This window comes from Cervus elaphus, chromosome 14, assembly GCF_910594005.1.
Source record: "Cervus elaphus chromosome 14, mCerEla1.1, whole genome shotgun sequence".
Classification (NCBI taxonomy): Eukaryota; Metazoa; Chordata; class Mammalia; order Artiodactyla; family Cervidae; genus Cervus; species Cervus elaphus.
The window spans coordinates 33,382,941-33,397,715 of NC_057828.1; the positions used below are offsets into that span (position 1 = coordinate 33,382,941).

Genomic DNA, 14,775 nt, shown 5'->3' on the forward strand with positions numbered 1-14,775 from the left:
TTTAAACTGTTGTATGAATGTCTGTCTTGTGTCTAATGGGATTATGAGCCTCGAGGGAAAAGATCACACACACACACACATATATATATATATATATACATACAGTGTACTATCTCCTCCAGCCCTAGGATCGATCTCACTTATACAGCAGGAGCCCAGGAGACTCTCAGGATAGACGATGTAGGAGGAAGAAGAGGCCGAACTGTTCACATTTTGTTGACTCTAATATTAGTAAGTTCTTGTTGAGTCAAGGTGAAATTACACTGGGTCTGAAACACAGTCCTGGGTTTTCATTCTTCAGTCCACTGCAACACTCTCTTCTATTCCGCTGTGTGTGAAAGAGGTCAGGTATGTGTGGAGTTCTTGCATGCAGGACATGGTGGCCAACACAGATGGGGTGTCTGAATCCAAAGCTCTGGAGTCCAGTGATGACAGAATGAATACACAGGGGCAGTAAGAAGGGTGGACTGCAACGAATGAGATTCTGCAGCTGAGACTCAGAGGACTTTGTGGCTAACAGGAGGGTTGTGGGCGTATCACTGATTTACTTAACAATTATATACTGAGAGGCCAGCTTCTGGTCCAAGGCTTCCTGGGTGCAGGAGCTTCTCTTAGTGTTCAGTAGAGAGGCATTCCAGTCCTGTCACTTTCCCCTAGTGCAGAAGGCATTCCGGGGAGCAGGAGACCAGCAGTGAGCTTCCTCCCTCAGCATCGTGTTCTCAGGCTGCAAAGCTGGTTCTGCTTAGGGGCTCGTTGACATTCACAGCCAGCGTTCGCTCCCACTTTTGTGTTCTCCTGATGAAACGCTGATTGCATGGGTGAGAGCTACTCACACTGCTTGCCATTTGTTTTCTCCCAGGATTTTTTACCCAGGAAACCATCCCGTCAGAGGTGTGCAGATAATGAAAGTTGGCAAACTGCAGTTACACCAAGGCATGTTTCCCCAAGCGATGAAGAATCTGAGGCTGGTGAGTGTGCCGAAATCACAGTTCTTTCTGCCTGTTGGTAGGCCCTTTCCTTGTGATTTCTATCAACTCTATACCAGTGTGCAGACACATGCATTAATACACACACGAATCTGTGCACAAACACATGCCCATAAATGTTAAAAAAAAAAAAAAAAACTCATTGGAGAGTTTGCCAGTTTCTATCATATGAACATGCCCACCATCACTGATTTTAAACTACTAATGTCAAATCAACCAGTTCACAAAACTCAGAAAATGTAACAATGAACTCTTACTAACTGGTCTGAACTGACCTCAGACACCGCTGTACCCATCTGTCTCCATGCCTCCCCGCCCTCGGCCCACAGAACAGTCTATATCTGCAGACCCTTGACCGCCTGTCTGGGGACCACCTTCACAGCCTCCTCACCTCCGGCCTCCCTTCCCACCTCCACACACACACACATTACAGACAGTGTACACTGAGACACTCAGCACCCCCCAGGCATGCTCACAAGTAGGGCCTTTCAAAGCTGTCTCCTCGGCCTTAAATGCCCTCCCCAGCCCCCTGGGCCTGGTGTAACTCTCCTGACCCTTTAAAGCCCAGCTGGGATGCTCTCTTCTCCCTGACCTCTGCAGTCTGCCCCCCTGTCAGCTGAGCGCTCACCACACAGCACAAATACCTGGGGCCCCTCCCCTCAGGAGGCTGCAAGGTCTCTGTGGCTGTTCTGAAACCAGCTCAGCATCAAGCAAAGTCCCCGGGACTCAGGAAGTATTCACTGTTGGAAGAAGAAGGGAGAGTCAGTACATTCCTTGGAATAAGTGCAAAGCAACCAAGTGGGAGAACTGGGTTCATGTTGGGATGTGATGTAAAGGATGACACCTGTGCTCACCCTCTCAAGGTGCCTCCGCTGCCACCAAGGCCCAGGGCTCTCTGCTGTCCTGACCTCTCCACCCTGGCAGAGCTTCCAAAAGCAGAGCTCATGTGCTCCTCTGGTCCAGGCACTGGACTGGTGACTTGTACGGAGAACTGGCGTGTGGAGTTTGGGCAGCACCTTCCCGAGGTCCTCTGGGCCACGATGCCCTTGCCTGCAGAAGAGTGGAGAGACCCAGGGCCTGAAATGGGATCTCTCAGGGAGTGTCTAGGGGCTGGCTGTCCACATTTATATGAGAAAAATAACAAATGCCTAAGGGATACTTTCCATGCCATCGTGTTATCCTGCTGCTGGCCTTACAAATAGCTGAGAAGGACAAAGGAGAAAAGGAAAGATACCCAACTGAATGCAGAGTTCCAGAGAATAGCAAGGAGAAAGCCTTCATAAGTGAACAATCCAAAGAAATAGAGGGAAAGACAGGAGATCTCATCAAGAAAATTAAGAGACACCAAGGGAATATTTCACGCAAAGATAGTAGGCACAATAAAGGAACGAAACAGCAAGGACCTAACAGAAGCAGAAGATATTAAGAAGAGGTGGCAAGAATACACAGAAGAACTGTACAAAACAGATCTTAATGACAGATAACCGTGATGGTGTGATCACTCACCTAGAGCCAGACATCCTCAAGTATGACATCAAGCAGGCCTTAGGAAGCACTACTACAAACAAATGTAGTGGAGATGATAGAATTCCAGTGGAGCTATTTCAAATCCTAAAAGATGATGCTGTTAAAGTGCTTCACTCAATATGGCAGGAAATTTGGAAAACTCAGCAGTGGCCACAGGACTGGAAAAGGTGAGTTTTCATTCCAATCCCAAAGAAGGGCAATGCTAAAGAATGTTCAAACTACCACACAATTGCACTCATTTCAAACAGTATCAAGGTAACACTCAAAATTCTCCAAGCTAGGCTTCAACAGTACCTGAACCGAGAACTTCCAGATGTTCAAGTTGGATTTAGAAAAGGCAGAGGAACCACAGATCAAATTGTCAACATCCGTTGGATCATAGAAAAAGCAAGGAAATTCCCAAAAAACATCTACTTCTGCCTCATTAACTATACCAAAGCCTTTGACTGTGTGGATCACTACAAACTGTGGAAAATTCTTAAAAGAGATGGGAATACCAGACCACCTTACCTGCCTCCTGAGAAACCTGTATGCAGGACAAGAAGCAACAGTTAGAACTGGACACAGAACAATGGACTGTTCCAAAATTAGGAAAGGAGTACGACAAGGCTGTATATTGTCACCCTGTTGGTTTAACTTCTGTGCAGAATACATCATGTGAAATGGTGGGCTGGATCAAGATTGCAGGGAGAAATATCAATTACCTCAGATATGCAGATAACACCACCCTAATGGCAGAAATCGAAGAGGAACTAAAGAGCTTCTTGATTAAGGTGAAAGAGGAGAGTGAAAAAGCTGGTTTAAATCTCAACATTCAAAAAACTAAGATCATGGCATCCTGTGCCATCACTTCATGGCAAATAGATGGGTAAAAAATGGAAACAGTGACAGACTTTATTTTCTTGGGCTCCAAAATCACTACAGATTGTAACTGCAGCCACGAAATTAAAAGACACTTGCTCTTTGGAAGAAAAGTTATGACAAACCTAGACAGCATATTAAAAAGCAGAGATATCACTTTGCTGACAAACATCTGTCTGTATAGTCAAACTACAGTTTTTCCAGTAGTTATGTATGATGTGAGAGTTAGACCGTAAAGAAGCCTGAGCGTCTAAGAATTGATGCTTTCAAACCATGGTGCTGGAGAAGACTCTTGAGGGTCCCTTGGACAGCAAGAAGACCAAACCAGTCAATCCTAAAGGAAATCAGTCCTGAATATTCACTGGAAGGACTGATGCTGAAGCTGAAACTCCAATCCTTTGGCCACCTGATGGGAAGAGCAGACTCATGGGAAAAGATCATGATGCTGGGAAAGATTGAGGGCAGGAGGAGAAGAGGGTGACAGAGGATGAGATGGTTGGATGGCATCACTGACTCAGTGGACATAAGTTTGGGCAAACTCAGGAAGACAGTGATGGACAGGGAAGCCGACCATGCTGCAGTTCACTGCAGACACAACTTAGCAACTGAGCAATAAGAACAAAGGGATACTCAAAAGTGATATTCCCTTATGCTGGCTTTTGTTGAATACCAGCCCTGTTGTCTTTTCCTGATCTCTAAGTGGCATCAACAGGAAGAATCCTAGGATTCCTGAAGGCACTCATCACTTCCTATTTCATTCACCTGGTCTGACATCTTTAACCCAGACTGACAGAAGAACACTGGAATGTTCCTGCAGTCTCAGAAGAACTTTCCTTTTCTGCTCTGGTAAATGGTGGTCAGTCAGTCAGATCAACTGGGCAGAAAATGTTTATTGAAGATCTGCCATATGAATGTTCTCCCACAGAAATATTGTGGAGGAAAATTTCCAAGTATATGATGTACCCAACAAGGGTTACCTCCAAGTAGGTATTTTACAGATAATCAAATTAATCCTGTATGGGACTAGAAAGTATTAATAATGCTCATGCGTACATGAATGCTCTGGTCCTCATGACGGCCATCTGAGGCCAGTGGGCCAGGCATTTTCATGGCTATTTGAAAATTGAAGGAGCTAAGGCTTAGAGTCCCACTGAGGCAGAGCCAGGTCTAGTTTGTCCAATTTAATCTAACACATATGGACCTGTGCTGGCCATTTACTCGCAGAGTAAGATTCTTCTCACCCAATTCCAGCATGCAGTAGGGGTTTCCCCCCATCAACAAACATCTCTCAGACACCAGCTGGGTGTCCTACAAGTCAACTCAACTCTGACACTGTCTGCCTGGAGGGGGCATCAGATTCCACAGCTCACAAGATCCTCTTCCACTTTAGATGTCAGTCACAAGCCCAGGTTGTCACATCGGCTTCAGGCTGACTGGCTACAGCTTGCAGGTTCCAAGGATCCCACCGTGGCCTTGATTAGTTTGCCAGAGCAGCTCATAGGACTCCAGAAACATTTTACTTACTAGATCACCCGTTTATTATAAAAGGCTGTACATCAGGAGCAGCCAGATGGAAGAGATGCATACAGGGCAGGGCACGGGGACAGGGCATGGAGGTGCCAGGCCCCTTCCCAGTGTACCACTTTTCTCAATTCTCCATGTGTTCACCCCCCTGGAAGCTTTCAAATTCTGTCCTTTAGGGTTTTTATGAAGACTTCATTACAGACTCATGATTGGTCAAATCATTGGTCACTGGTGACTGATTTAACCTCCAGCTCCTCTTCCCTCAGAGATCAGGGGTTGGACTGAAAGTTCCAACCTTCTAATCACATGGTTATCCTAGCAACCGGCCCCCACATTTAGGTGCTTCTAAAAGTCATCTTATTAAAATAACAAGAGACACCCTGATCATTTTCATCACTTAAGAAATTCCAAGGGTTTTAGGAGCTCAGCACCAGAAACAGGGATGAAGACCAAGTGCATATTTATTATATATCACAGTGTCACACAGAGGGATGGCCCACACACTTCCATCTTTTTGCAAGTTCACAGGACCTGAGTCTAGAAGCAGGTCAGTTTCATTCTGCAGAAAGACTCACCTCCTGAGGTTTCTCAGGGCTCAGGTGACCCAGAGAAAGGAAAAGAAAGATATATACTTGCCTTTTAAAATTTATGTTCTTGGACTTTCCTGGTGGCACAGTGGATAAGAATCTGCCCGCCAACACAGGGGACACGGGTTTGATCCCTGATCTGGGAAGATCTCACATGCTACAGAGCAACAAAGCCCATATGCCACAACTTCTGAGCCTATGCTCTAGGGCCTATAAGCCACAGTTACTTAACCTGTGAGATGCAACTATTGAAGGCTGTGAGCCTAGAGACTGCTCCCTCACAGGAGAGGCCACTGTGATGATAAGCCTGAGCAGTGTAACGAAGAGTAGTCCCCGCTGTCTGCAACTAGAGAAAGCCCGTGCACAGCAATGAAGACCTAGTACAGCCAAAATAAATAAATGTTTTTAAAAAAATAAACTGATGTTCTTTTTAGACTGGCACCCCTAGATATTCTTTCTTAGAAACTCTGGAACTAATAGGATGGAAGAAAGAGTTTGAATAATGGTTCCAAAGGCTGAGTTTGGAACAAAAATGAGAAAAGCTTCAGAAACAAAAATGCGTTACAGATTCAATTAGGTCCAGCCTCCTCCAGGAAAGGAATCCATTTAGCCCAGCTCTGATTTGGTTTAGGCCCCCATCTCCACGGGGCTCAGCTGAAATTCTTGTGATTGCTGCCATAGGACAGCCCTGGGGTCCCTTCACAGTACCTCCCTCCTGCTTTGTCCTGTCTCTAATCTATTTTCATTTATTTCTAAGAAGAATTTTGTTAGCCACTAATTTGACTTCTTAGACCTTAAGGGCAACCGTCCTCATCTGGGCTGTCTTATCAGGGAGGCTGCTTCTTTCCCGTGAGCTCTGCACACTGCTGACTCCCTCACCCTGGCTAGACTAGCTGCTTTGTTAGCAGTGCCTTGTTAACTGAAGTCAGAAGGAAGAAGTCAGACCTCATCCCCCTCAATAGCCATTTTTATTGAGATGTAAATTACACTGTAGTGCTTTTTCTTTTCTCATTTCCTACGTTGAAGCATTTTACCTTTTGAGGATCTTTTAAGCTTTTCCTGGACCTGAATAGGGAGGCCAGGCTCAGTCCCACACAGGGCTCCTCTCACACCCACAGTTATGAGCTATTTCAGCACATTCAAGGAAAGCTCCGAGCACAAGCTGGTGTGTGTCTACTCCAGCCTGCACCCTGATTTCAAGTCCTCCCCCTTAAATTGATGACTTAGAGCCTGCACATCTATTGTTCCCATTTCTTAATCTGCTACAATGATTCTTAACCTCTTTGGTCATGTTCTTATTTATGAATATTGTGAGAACCACTGACTCACCAGAGAAAATGTACACACACAGAACATTTATATATGTATATATGGTGGGGAAAGGGGATATAGGGACCACTTGAAGACTCTCCATGGACTTTCTCGAGGCTAGCAGTCTCTAGGTTAAAAATCTCTCCTCTAAGTGTGAATCATCACACATATGGACAGATGGGAGGGAGACGGGGAGGACAAGAAGGTGTGCAGAGGTGAGGTGTCATAATCATCAGTGATGCCTTCAAAGAGGAGTTTGACAGTCTCTGACTCTGGTACTTATGACAGGCCCCTACTAACCTGAAATAGGGAACAGTAGTTTGAAGAGTATGTTTCTGAACCAAGAAAGGAGAAGATGAGAGAATGATCCTAAAATGAGTGCATAGTGATTAAAAGTTACATTAAAGGAAACAAATAGAAATTTACCTATCAGAAAGTGTAATCCCAGCGGTGACAAGGAGCCAAGTGAGGAACCTGGACTTGTACCTCTACCAGGCAGTAAACAAGATATCATCCACCATACTCCTGTTGGAGCAATGGTGGAGAAAGCCAGCTAAAACAGAAAGTTGACATAAAATTCAGAATCTCAGTGTCATACTCAAAATGTCCAGGTTTCAATTGAAAATCACTCACCATAAGAAAGATGAAGATTTTAATCTTGATAAAAAAAAGACAATCAATAGATGCCAACTCAGAGATAATAGATTTTAGACTTATCTGACAAAGATTTTAAAGCCCATGATAAATATGCTTAAATAGTAATTACAAACATCCTCAAAACAAATGAAAAAATAGAGTACTGCAGCAAAGAAATTAACACAGAAAAAGCAAACAGAAATTTAAAAGCTGATAAATACAACTACCAAAACATACAGACTGGAGCTTAACAACAGAACAGAAAGAAGAATGAATTAATGAACTTGAAGACAGAGCAATATAAGCTGTCCAATCGAAAAAACAGAGATAAAATGACTAAGAAATTCAGCAAAGCAGGAGGATATAAATTAACATACAAAAGTCAGCAGCATTTAATTACACTGAGAGGGAACAATGCCAAAAGAAAATTAAGAAAACAGTTCTACTTATAATTGCATCTAACCACTTTAGCATTCTTGCCTTGAGAACCACATGAACAGTATGAAAGGCAAAAAGATATGACACTGAGAGATGAACCCCCCAGGTCAGTAGGTGTTCCACATGCAACTGGAGAAGAGCAGAGAAATAGCTCCAGAAGGAATGAAGAGGCTGAGCAAAAATAGAAATGATGCCCAGTTGTGGGTGTGTCTGGTGGTGAAAGTAAACTCAGATGCTGTAAAGAACAATACTGCATACAAATCTGGAATGTTAGGTCCATGAATCAAGGTAAATTGCAAGTGGTCAAACAGGAGATGGGAAAGGTGAACTAAAATGGATGGGAAAGGGTTAATTTAATTCAGATGACCATTATATCTACTACTGTGGGCAAGAATCCCTTAGAAGAAATGGAGTGGCCCTCACAGTCAACAGAAGAGTCCAAAATGCAGTACTTGGGTGCAATCTCAACAATATCAGAATGATCTCAGTTTACTTCCAAGGCAGACCATTCAACATCAAGGTAATCCAAATCTATGCCCCAACCAGTAATGCTGAAGAAACTGAACAGTTCCTATGAAGACTTACCAGATCTTCCAGAACACCAAAATAGATGTCCTTTTCATCACAGGGGATTGGAATGCAAAAGTAGGAAAGCAAGAGATACCTAGAGTAACAGGCAAGTTTAGTCTTGGAGTACAAAATGAAGCAGGGCAAAGGCTAACAGAGTTTTGCCAAGAGAAGGCACTGGTCATAGCAAACAACTTTTTCCAACGACAAAAGAGATGACTGTACACATAGACATTACCAGATGGTCAATACCAAAATCAGATTGATTATATTCTTTGCAGCTGAAGATGGAAAAGCTCTATAAAGTCAGCAAAAACAAGACCGGGAGCTGACTGTGGCTCAGATCATGAACTCCTTATTTCAAAATTCAGACTTCAATTGAAGGATGTAGGTAAAACCACTAGGCCATTCAGGTGTAACATAAATCAAATCCCTTATGATTATACAGTGGAAGTGACAAATAGATTCAAGGAACTAGACCTGATAGAGTGCCTGAAGAACTATGTATGGAGGTTTCTAACACTGTACAGGAGGTGGTGATCAAAACCATTGCCAAGAAAAAGAAATGCAAGAAGGCAAAATGGTGGTCTGAGGAGGCCTTACAAATAGCTGAGAAAAGAAGAGAAGTGAAAGGGAAAGGAGAAAAAGGAAAGGTACACCCATCTGAATGCAGAGTTCCAAAGAATAGCAAGGAGAGATAAGAAAGCCTTCTTAAGTGAACAGTGTAAAGAAATAGAGGAAAGCAATAAAAATGGGAAAGACTAGAGATCTCTTCAAGAAAATTAGACATACAAAGGAACATTTCATGCAAAAATGGGCACAATAAAGGACATGAAAGGTATTAATCTAATAGAAGCAGAAGAGATTAAGAAGAGGTGGCAAGAACATACAGAAGAACTATACAAAAAAGGTCTTAATGACCCAGACAACCATGATGGTGTGGTCACGCACCCAGAGCCAGACATCCTAGAGTGTGAAGCCAAGTAGGTCTTAGGATGCATTACTACGAACAAAGCTAGAGGAGGTAACAGAATCCCAGCTGCGCTAGTTCAAATCCTAAAAGATGATGCTGTGAAAGTGCCATACTCAATATGGAAGCAAATTTGGAAAACTCAGCAGTCACCACAGGACTAGAAAAGGTCAGTTTTCATTCTAATCCCAAAGAATGTTCAAATTACCATACAACTGCACTCATTTCACACGCTAGCAAGGTAATGCTCAAAATCTTTCAAGCTAGGCTTCAACAGTACATGAACCAAGAACTTTCACATGTACAAGATGGATTTAGAAAAGGCAGAGGAACCACAGATCAAATCGCCAACATCCACTGGATCATAGAAAAAAGCAAGAAAATTCCAGAAAAAACATCTACTTCTGATTCACTGACTACACTAAAGTCTTTGACTGTGTGGATCACTACAAACTGTGGAAAATTCTTAAAGAGATGGGAATAGCGGACCACCTTAGCTGCCTCCTGAGAAACCAATATGCAGGTCAAGAAGCAACAGCTGGAATCGGACATGGAATAATGAACTGGTTCAAAAATCTGAAAGGAGCACATCAAGGCTGTATATTGTCACCCTGCTTACTTAACTTATATGGAGAGTACATCATGAGAGATGCCAGGCTGGATGAACCACAAGCTGGAATCAAGATTGTTGGCAGAAATATCAATAACCTTAGATATGCAGATGACACCACTCTAATGGCAGAAAGTGAAGAGGAACTAAAGAGCCTCTTAATGAAAGTGAAAGAGGAGAGTGAAAAAGCTGGCTTAAAACTCAACATTCAAAAAACTAAGATCATGGCATCTGGTCCCATAATTTCATGGCAAATAGATGGGGAAACAATGGAAACAGTGATAGACATTATTTTCTTGGGCTTCAAAATCACTGCAGATGGTGACGACAGCCACAAAATTAAAAGATGCTAGCTCCTTGGAAGATAAGCTATGACAGACCTAGACAGCATATTAAAAAGCAGAGACATAACTTTGCTGACAAAGGTCTGTATAGTCAAAGCTATCATTTTTCCAGTAGTCATGTACGGATGTGAGAGTTGAACCATAAAGAAGGCTGAGCACTGAAGAATTGATGCTTTTGAACTGTGGTGCTGGAGGAGACTCGAGAGTCCCTGAGACAGCAACGAGAGCCAACCAATCAATCCTAAAGGAAACCAACCCTGAATATTCACTGGAAGGACTGATGCTGAAGCTCCAATACTTTGGCCACCAGATGCGAAGAACTGATTCACGGAAAAGACCTCGAGGCTGGGAAAGATTGAGGGCAGGAGGACAAGGGGGTGAAAGAGGATGACATGGCTGGATGGCATCATTGACTCAATGGACATGAGTTTGAGCAAAGTTTGGGAGATAGTGAAGGACAGGGAAGCCTGGCATGCTGCAGTCCATGGGTTTGCAAAGAGTGAGGCATGACTGAGTGACTGAACATCAACAGTAAACAAAATAGAATACTGAGGAATTAACTTAACCAAGGATGTAGGAGACTATACACTGAAAAGTATGACACTGCTGAAAAAAATAAGACGACATAAACAGAAAACATCCCATGTTCATGATCGAAAGACTTGTTACTGTTAAGATTTAATAGTACCTAAAGCAACCTATAGTTTCAGTGAAATCTCTCGTCAAAAGCCCAATGGCTTTCTTTTTTTAGAAGTGGAAAGATCCATCCTAAAATTCATATGAAAGCTCAAGGAACCCTAATAGCATAACAATTTTGAAAAAAAAGTTGGAGGATTCCTACTTTTTGATTTTTAAATTTACTGTAAGACTGCAGTAATCAAAACAAGGTGGGACTGGGATAAAGACAGCCATGAAGGTCAATGGGATACACGAGAGAGCTGAGAAATACACTCTCATATATATGTCACATGACTGTTGACAGGAGTGCCAAGACCACTCAATGCAGAATGGACAGTTTATTCAACAAATGGTGCTGGAGAAACTGGATATCCACATGCAAAAAAATGAAGATAGATCCTCACCTAATACTATATTAAAAAGAGTAGTGCGTGGGTTAGACTTAGTATAAGAGCTAAAACTACAAAACTCTTAGAAGAATACACAGAGGAAAAGCTTCATGATACTGAATTTGGCAATGTCTTCTTTGAATATGGCACCAAAAGCACAGACAACAGAGAAAAAATAGACAAGTTGAATTTCATCAACATTAAAAATGTGCACCAAAAGACAAGATCAACAGAGTAAATAGTAAAAATCAACAGGCAACCCATAGAATGGAATAAAACATTTGCAAATCACATTTCTGGTAAGTGGTTAATATCCAGAATACATAGAGAATGCATAAATTTCAACAACATCAAAACAGTGCAGTTCAAAAATGAGCAAAGGATTTGAATAGACATTTCTCCAAAAAACATATACAAACTGCCAAAAAGCACATAAAAAATAAGCTTAACATCACTAATCATTAGGGAAATGCAAACAACCAGAATCAATGAGATACTACTTTTCACCCACTAGGATAGCTATTATTAACAAAGAAAGAAACACACAAAAGAGAGACAAGTATTGGTACAGAACTAGAGAAACTGGAACCTTTATGTATGACTGACAGGACTACGAAATGGAAAAGCCACTGTGGAAAACAGTATAACAGTTCCTAAAAAATGTGAAACATAGAATGACTATTTGATCCAGCAATTACCCCTCTGGTTATATACACAAAAGTGTTAAAAGCAGGGACTTCAACAGATATCTGTATACCAGTGTTCATAGCAAGCGTTATTAACAACAGCTAAAAGGTGAAAACAACTTAAATGTCCATGGATGATGAGTAGTTTAAAGCTGGAATATTCATATTATGATATATTATTCAGCATTAAAAGTGAAACTACATGGATGAAACTCGTTGAACATTGTGTGCATGCTAAGTCGCTTCAGTCGTGTCTGAGTCTTTGCGACCCCATGGACTGCAGCCCACCAGGCTCCTCTGTCCATGAGATTTCTCCAGGCAAGAATACTGGAGTTGGTTGCCATGCCCTTCTCCAGGGGAACTTCCTGACTCAGGGATCGAACCTGTGTCTCCTGTAGCTCCTGCATTGCAGGCAGATTCTTTACTGCTGAGCCACCAGGGAAGCCCCAAGTAAAAAAAGCCAGTCACAAGAAGACAAATGTTGTATGATTCCATTGATGTGAGGTACCTAGAACAATCAAAAACAGAGACAGAAAGTAGAATAGTGGTACCCAGGACTTAAGAGCGAAAGGAATAGAGAATTCTTGTTTCGCGGGTATACAGCTTCAGTCTGGAATAATGCAGAAGTTACAGATATGGATAGTGGTAGTGAATGTAATTAATGCCACTGAAAATAAAATATCTACCTGCAGATTCAAGAAGCTAAGTGAATCCAAATAAGAAAAATCCAAGAAAATGCACATCAAGGCATTCTAGTCAAACTTCTGAAAACTAAAGGCAACAGTATCTTAAAAGCAGCATGAGAAAATGATACCTTGCCTATAGGAGAAACACAATTTGAGTTACAGTGGCTTTCTCATTAGAAACCATGGAGGCCAAATGTACAGTGGCACATTTTTCAAGGACTGAAAGAAAAGAACTGTTAAGCCAAAAGCCTGCATTCAGCAAAATAGCCTTCAAGAGATGAGGGGAAATCAAAACATTCTCAGATGAAGGAAAACTAAGGGAATTTGTCACCAGCAGATCTCTTCTAAAAGAATTGCTAAAGCATTTCTCTAAACAGAAAGGAAGTAATAAAAGCAGCAATCTTTGAACATCAGGAAGAAGGAACATGGTAAGCAAAAATAAGGGTAAATGAAATAGAGTTTCATTCTCCTCGTAAGTTTTTTAGATAATCTTTGACAGTTGAAACAAAACTTATAACATTATCTTCCGTGGTTCTATATGTAGTGGAAATGTTTAGGACAATTATATTCAAAATAGGGGAGGGAAAAAGACATAAAGGGAGGTAAGGTTTCTTGAACTGGTAAAATGAGGACACCAGTAGAAGTGTGAAGAGATACCATACACAACTGAGTATGTCCCTGTGTTTGTGTATATATGTCTCATTGCAAACGACCCTGATGCTGGGAAAGACTGAAGGCAAAAGGAGAAGGTGGAAGGATGAGATGAGATGGTTAGTTAGCATCACCAACTCAACGGACATGAATTTGAGCAAACTCCAGGAGACAGTGGAGAACAGAGGAGCCAGGCATGCGGTCCATGGGGTTGCAAAGAGTCAGACACAATTTAGCAACTGAACAATAACAACAATGTCTATGTCTGTACATAAGACCAGAGTAACCATTTAAAAATCTACACAAATACACTAAAAAACATTACAGAACAGAATTCTTTTAAAAAGTTAGCTATCCACTGGAAATGAAAGAGAAAGAAAAGCGGAAAAAAAAAAAAAAATCAGAATAGACAAATTTTTCTAAATGGCAAACTTAAAACCCTAATATATGAATGACATTATGTAAGTGATCTATGTAAGAAGTGTAAATTTCTTATCTAAAATATACTAAATGATAGATTATTAGAATGGATTTTTTAATGATCCAACTATATGCTGTCTATAGGAAACTCACTTTAAATATAGCGATACAGGGAGGTTGAAAGTAAAAGGATGGAAAAAGATATACCGTGAAAAGCACCACTCATCAAAAGAAAGCTGGAATGGCTATATTAATATCAGATAAAGACGACTTCATAGAAAAGAAAATGATGCTAGAGACAGAGAAGGATATTATATTTTGGAAAAAGGAGGTCAATTTACCAAGGAAACATATTAAAAGCAATCCTAAATGTGTATGCACTAAACAATCCAGTTGAAAATATGGGAAACAAAAACTAATAGAACTAAAAGGAGATACAGGCAATAGACTTACGGATATGAGTATAGCTGGGGACGCAACACCCACTGTCAACAACAGACAGAAGAAATGGACAGAAAATCAGCAAGGAATACAGAAGAGTTTAACAACATCACCAACCAACAGGATCCAACTGACATTTATAAAACTCCATCCAGCATTAACAAAATACATGTTCTTTTTTAAGTATCCATAAAACATATACCAAGAAGGACCATATTCTGGGCCATAAAACAAGTCTCAATAAATGTAAAGGGATTCAAGTCATCCATGGTAAATTTTCTGACTCCAGTGGAGTTAAATTAGAAAACATTAACACACACACACCACAATATTTGGAAGCAAAACGAAATCAGCATCTTCTAGCTCTGTGTCTGTGACTTTGTCCACAGAATTGATCTAATCCAATCTCCTCGTTATTCAAATGAGGAAACCTAAGCTCAGGGAGGAGACATGATGTCTTCAG

At 41.5% G+C, this 14,775-nt stretch overlaps 1 protein-coding gene and 1 long non-coding RNA gene across 3 annotated transcripts in view; one reads left to right on the top strand and one right to left on the bottom strand.

Annotated features, from left to right (window-relative positions):
- Positions 1-14,775, top strand: part of SMYD3 (SET and MYND domain containing 3) — a 709,727-nt gene that overhangs the window by 688,843 nt on the left and 6,109 nt on the right. For both annotated transcript variants that reach the window (XM_043923815.1, XM_043923816.1), the window contains one exon: positions 860-968. In XM_043923815.1, coding sequence (XP_043779750.1) covers positions 860-968 — 109 coding nt within the window. The remainder of the gene's footprint in view (positions 1-859; positions 969-14,775) is intronic.
- LOC122707865 overlaps positions 1-14,775 on the bottom strand; it is a 62,205-nt gene that overhangs the window by 8,206 nt on the left and 39,224 nt on the right. Inside the window, exons 3-4 of the long non-coding RNA XR_006344937.1 lie at positions 1,841-2,036; positions 1,631-1,726 (exon numbers count right to left, since the gene is read on the bottom strand). This is a non-coding gene — a long non-coding RNA (uncharacterized LOC122707865). The remainder of the gene's footprint in view (positions 1-1,630; positions 1,727-1,840; positions 2,037-14,775) is intronic.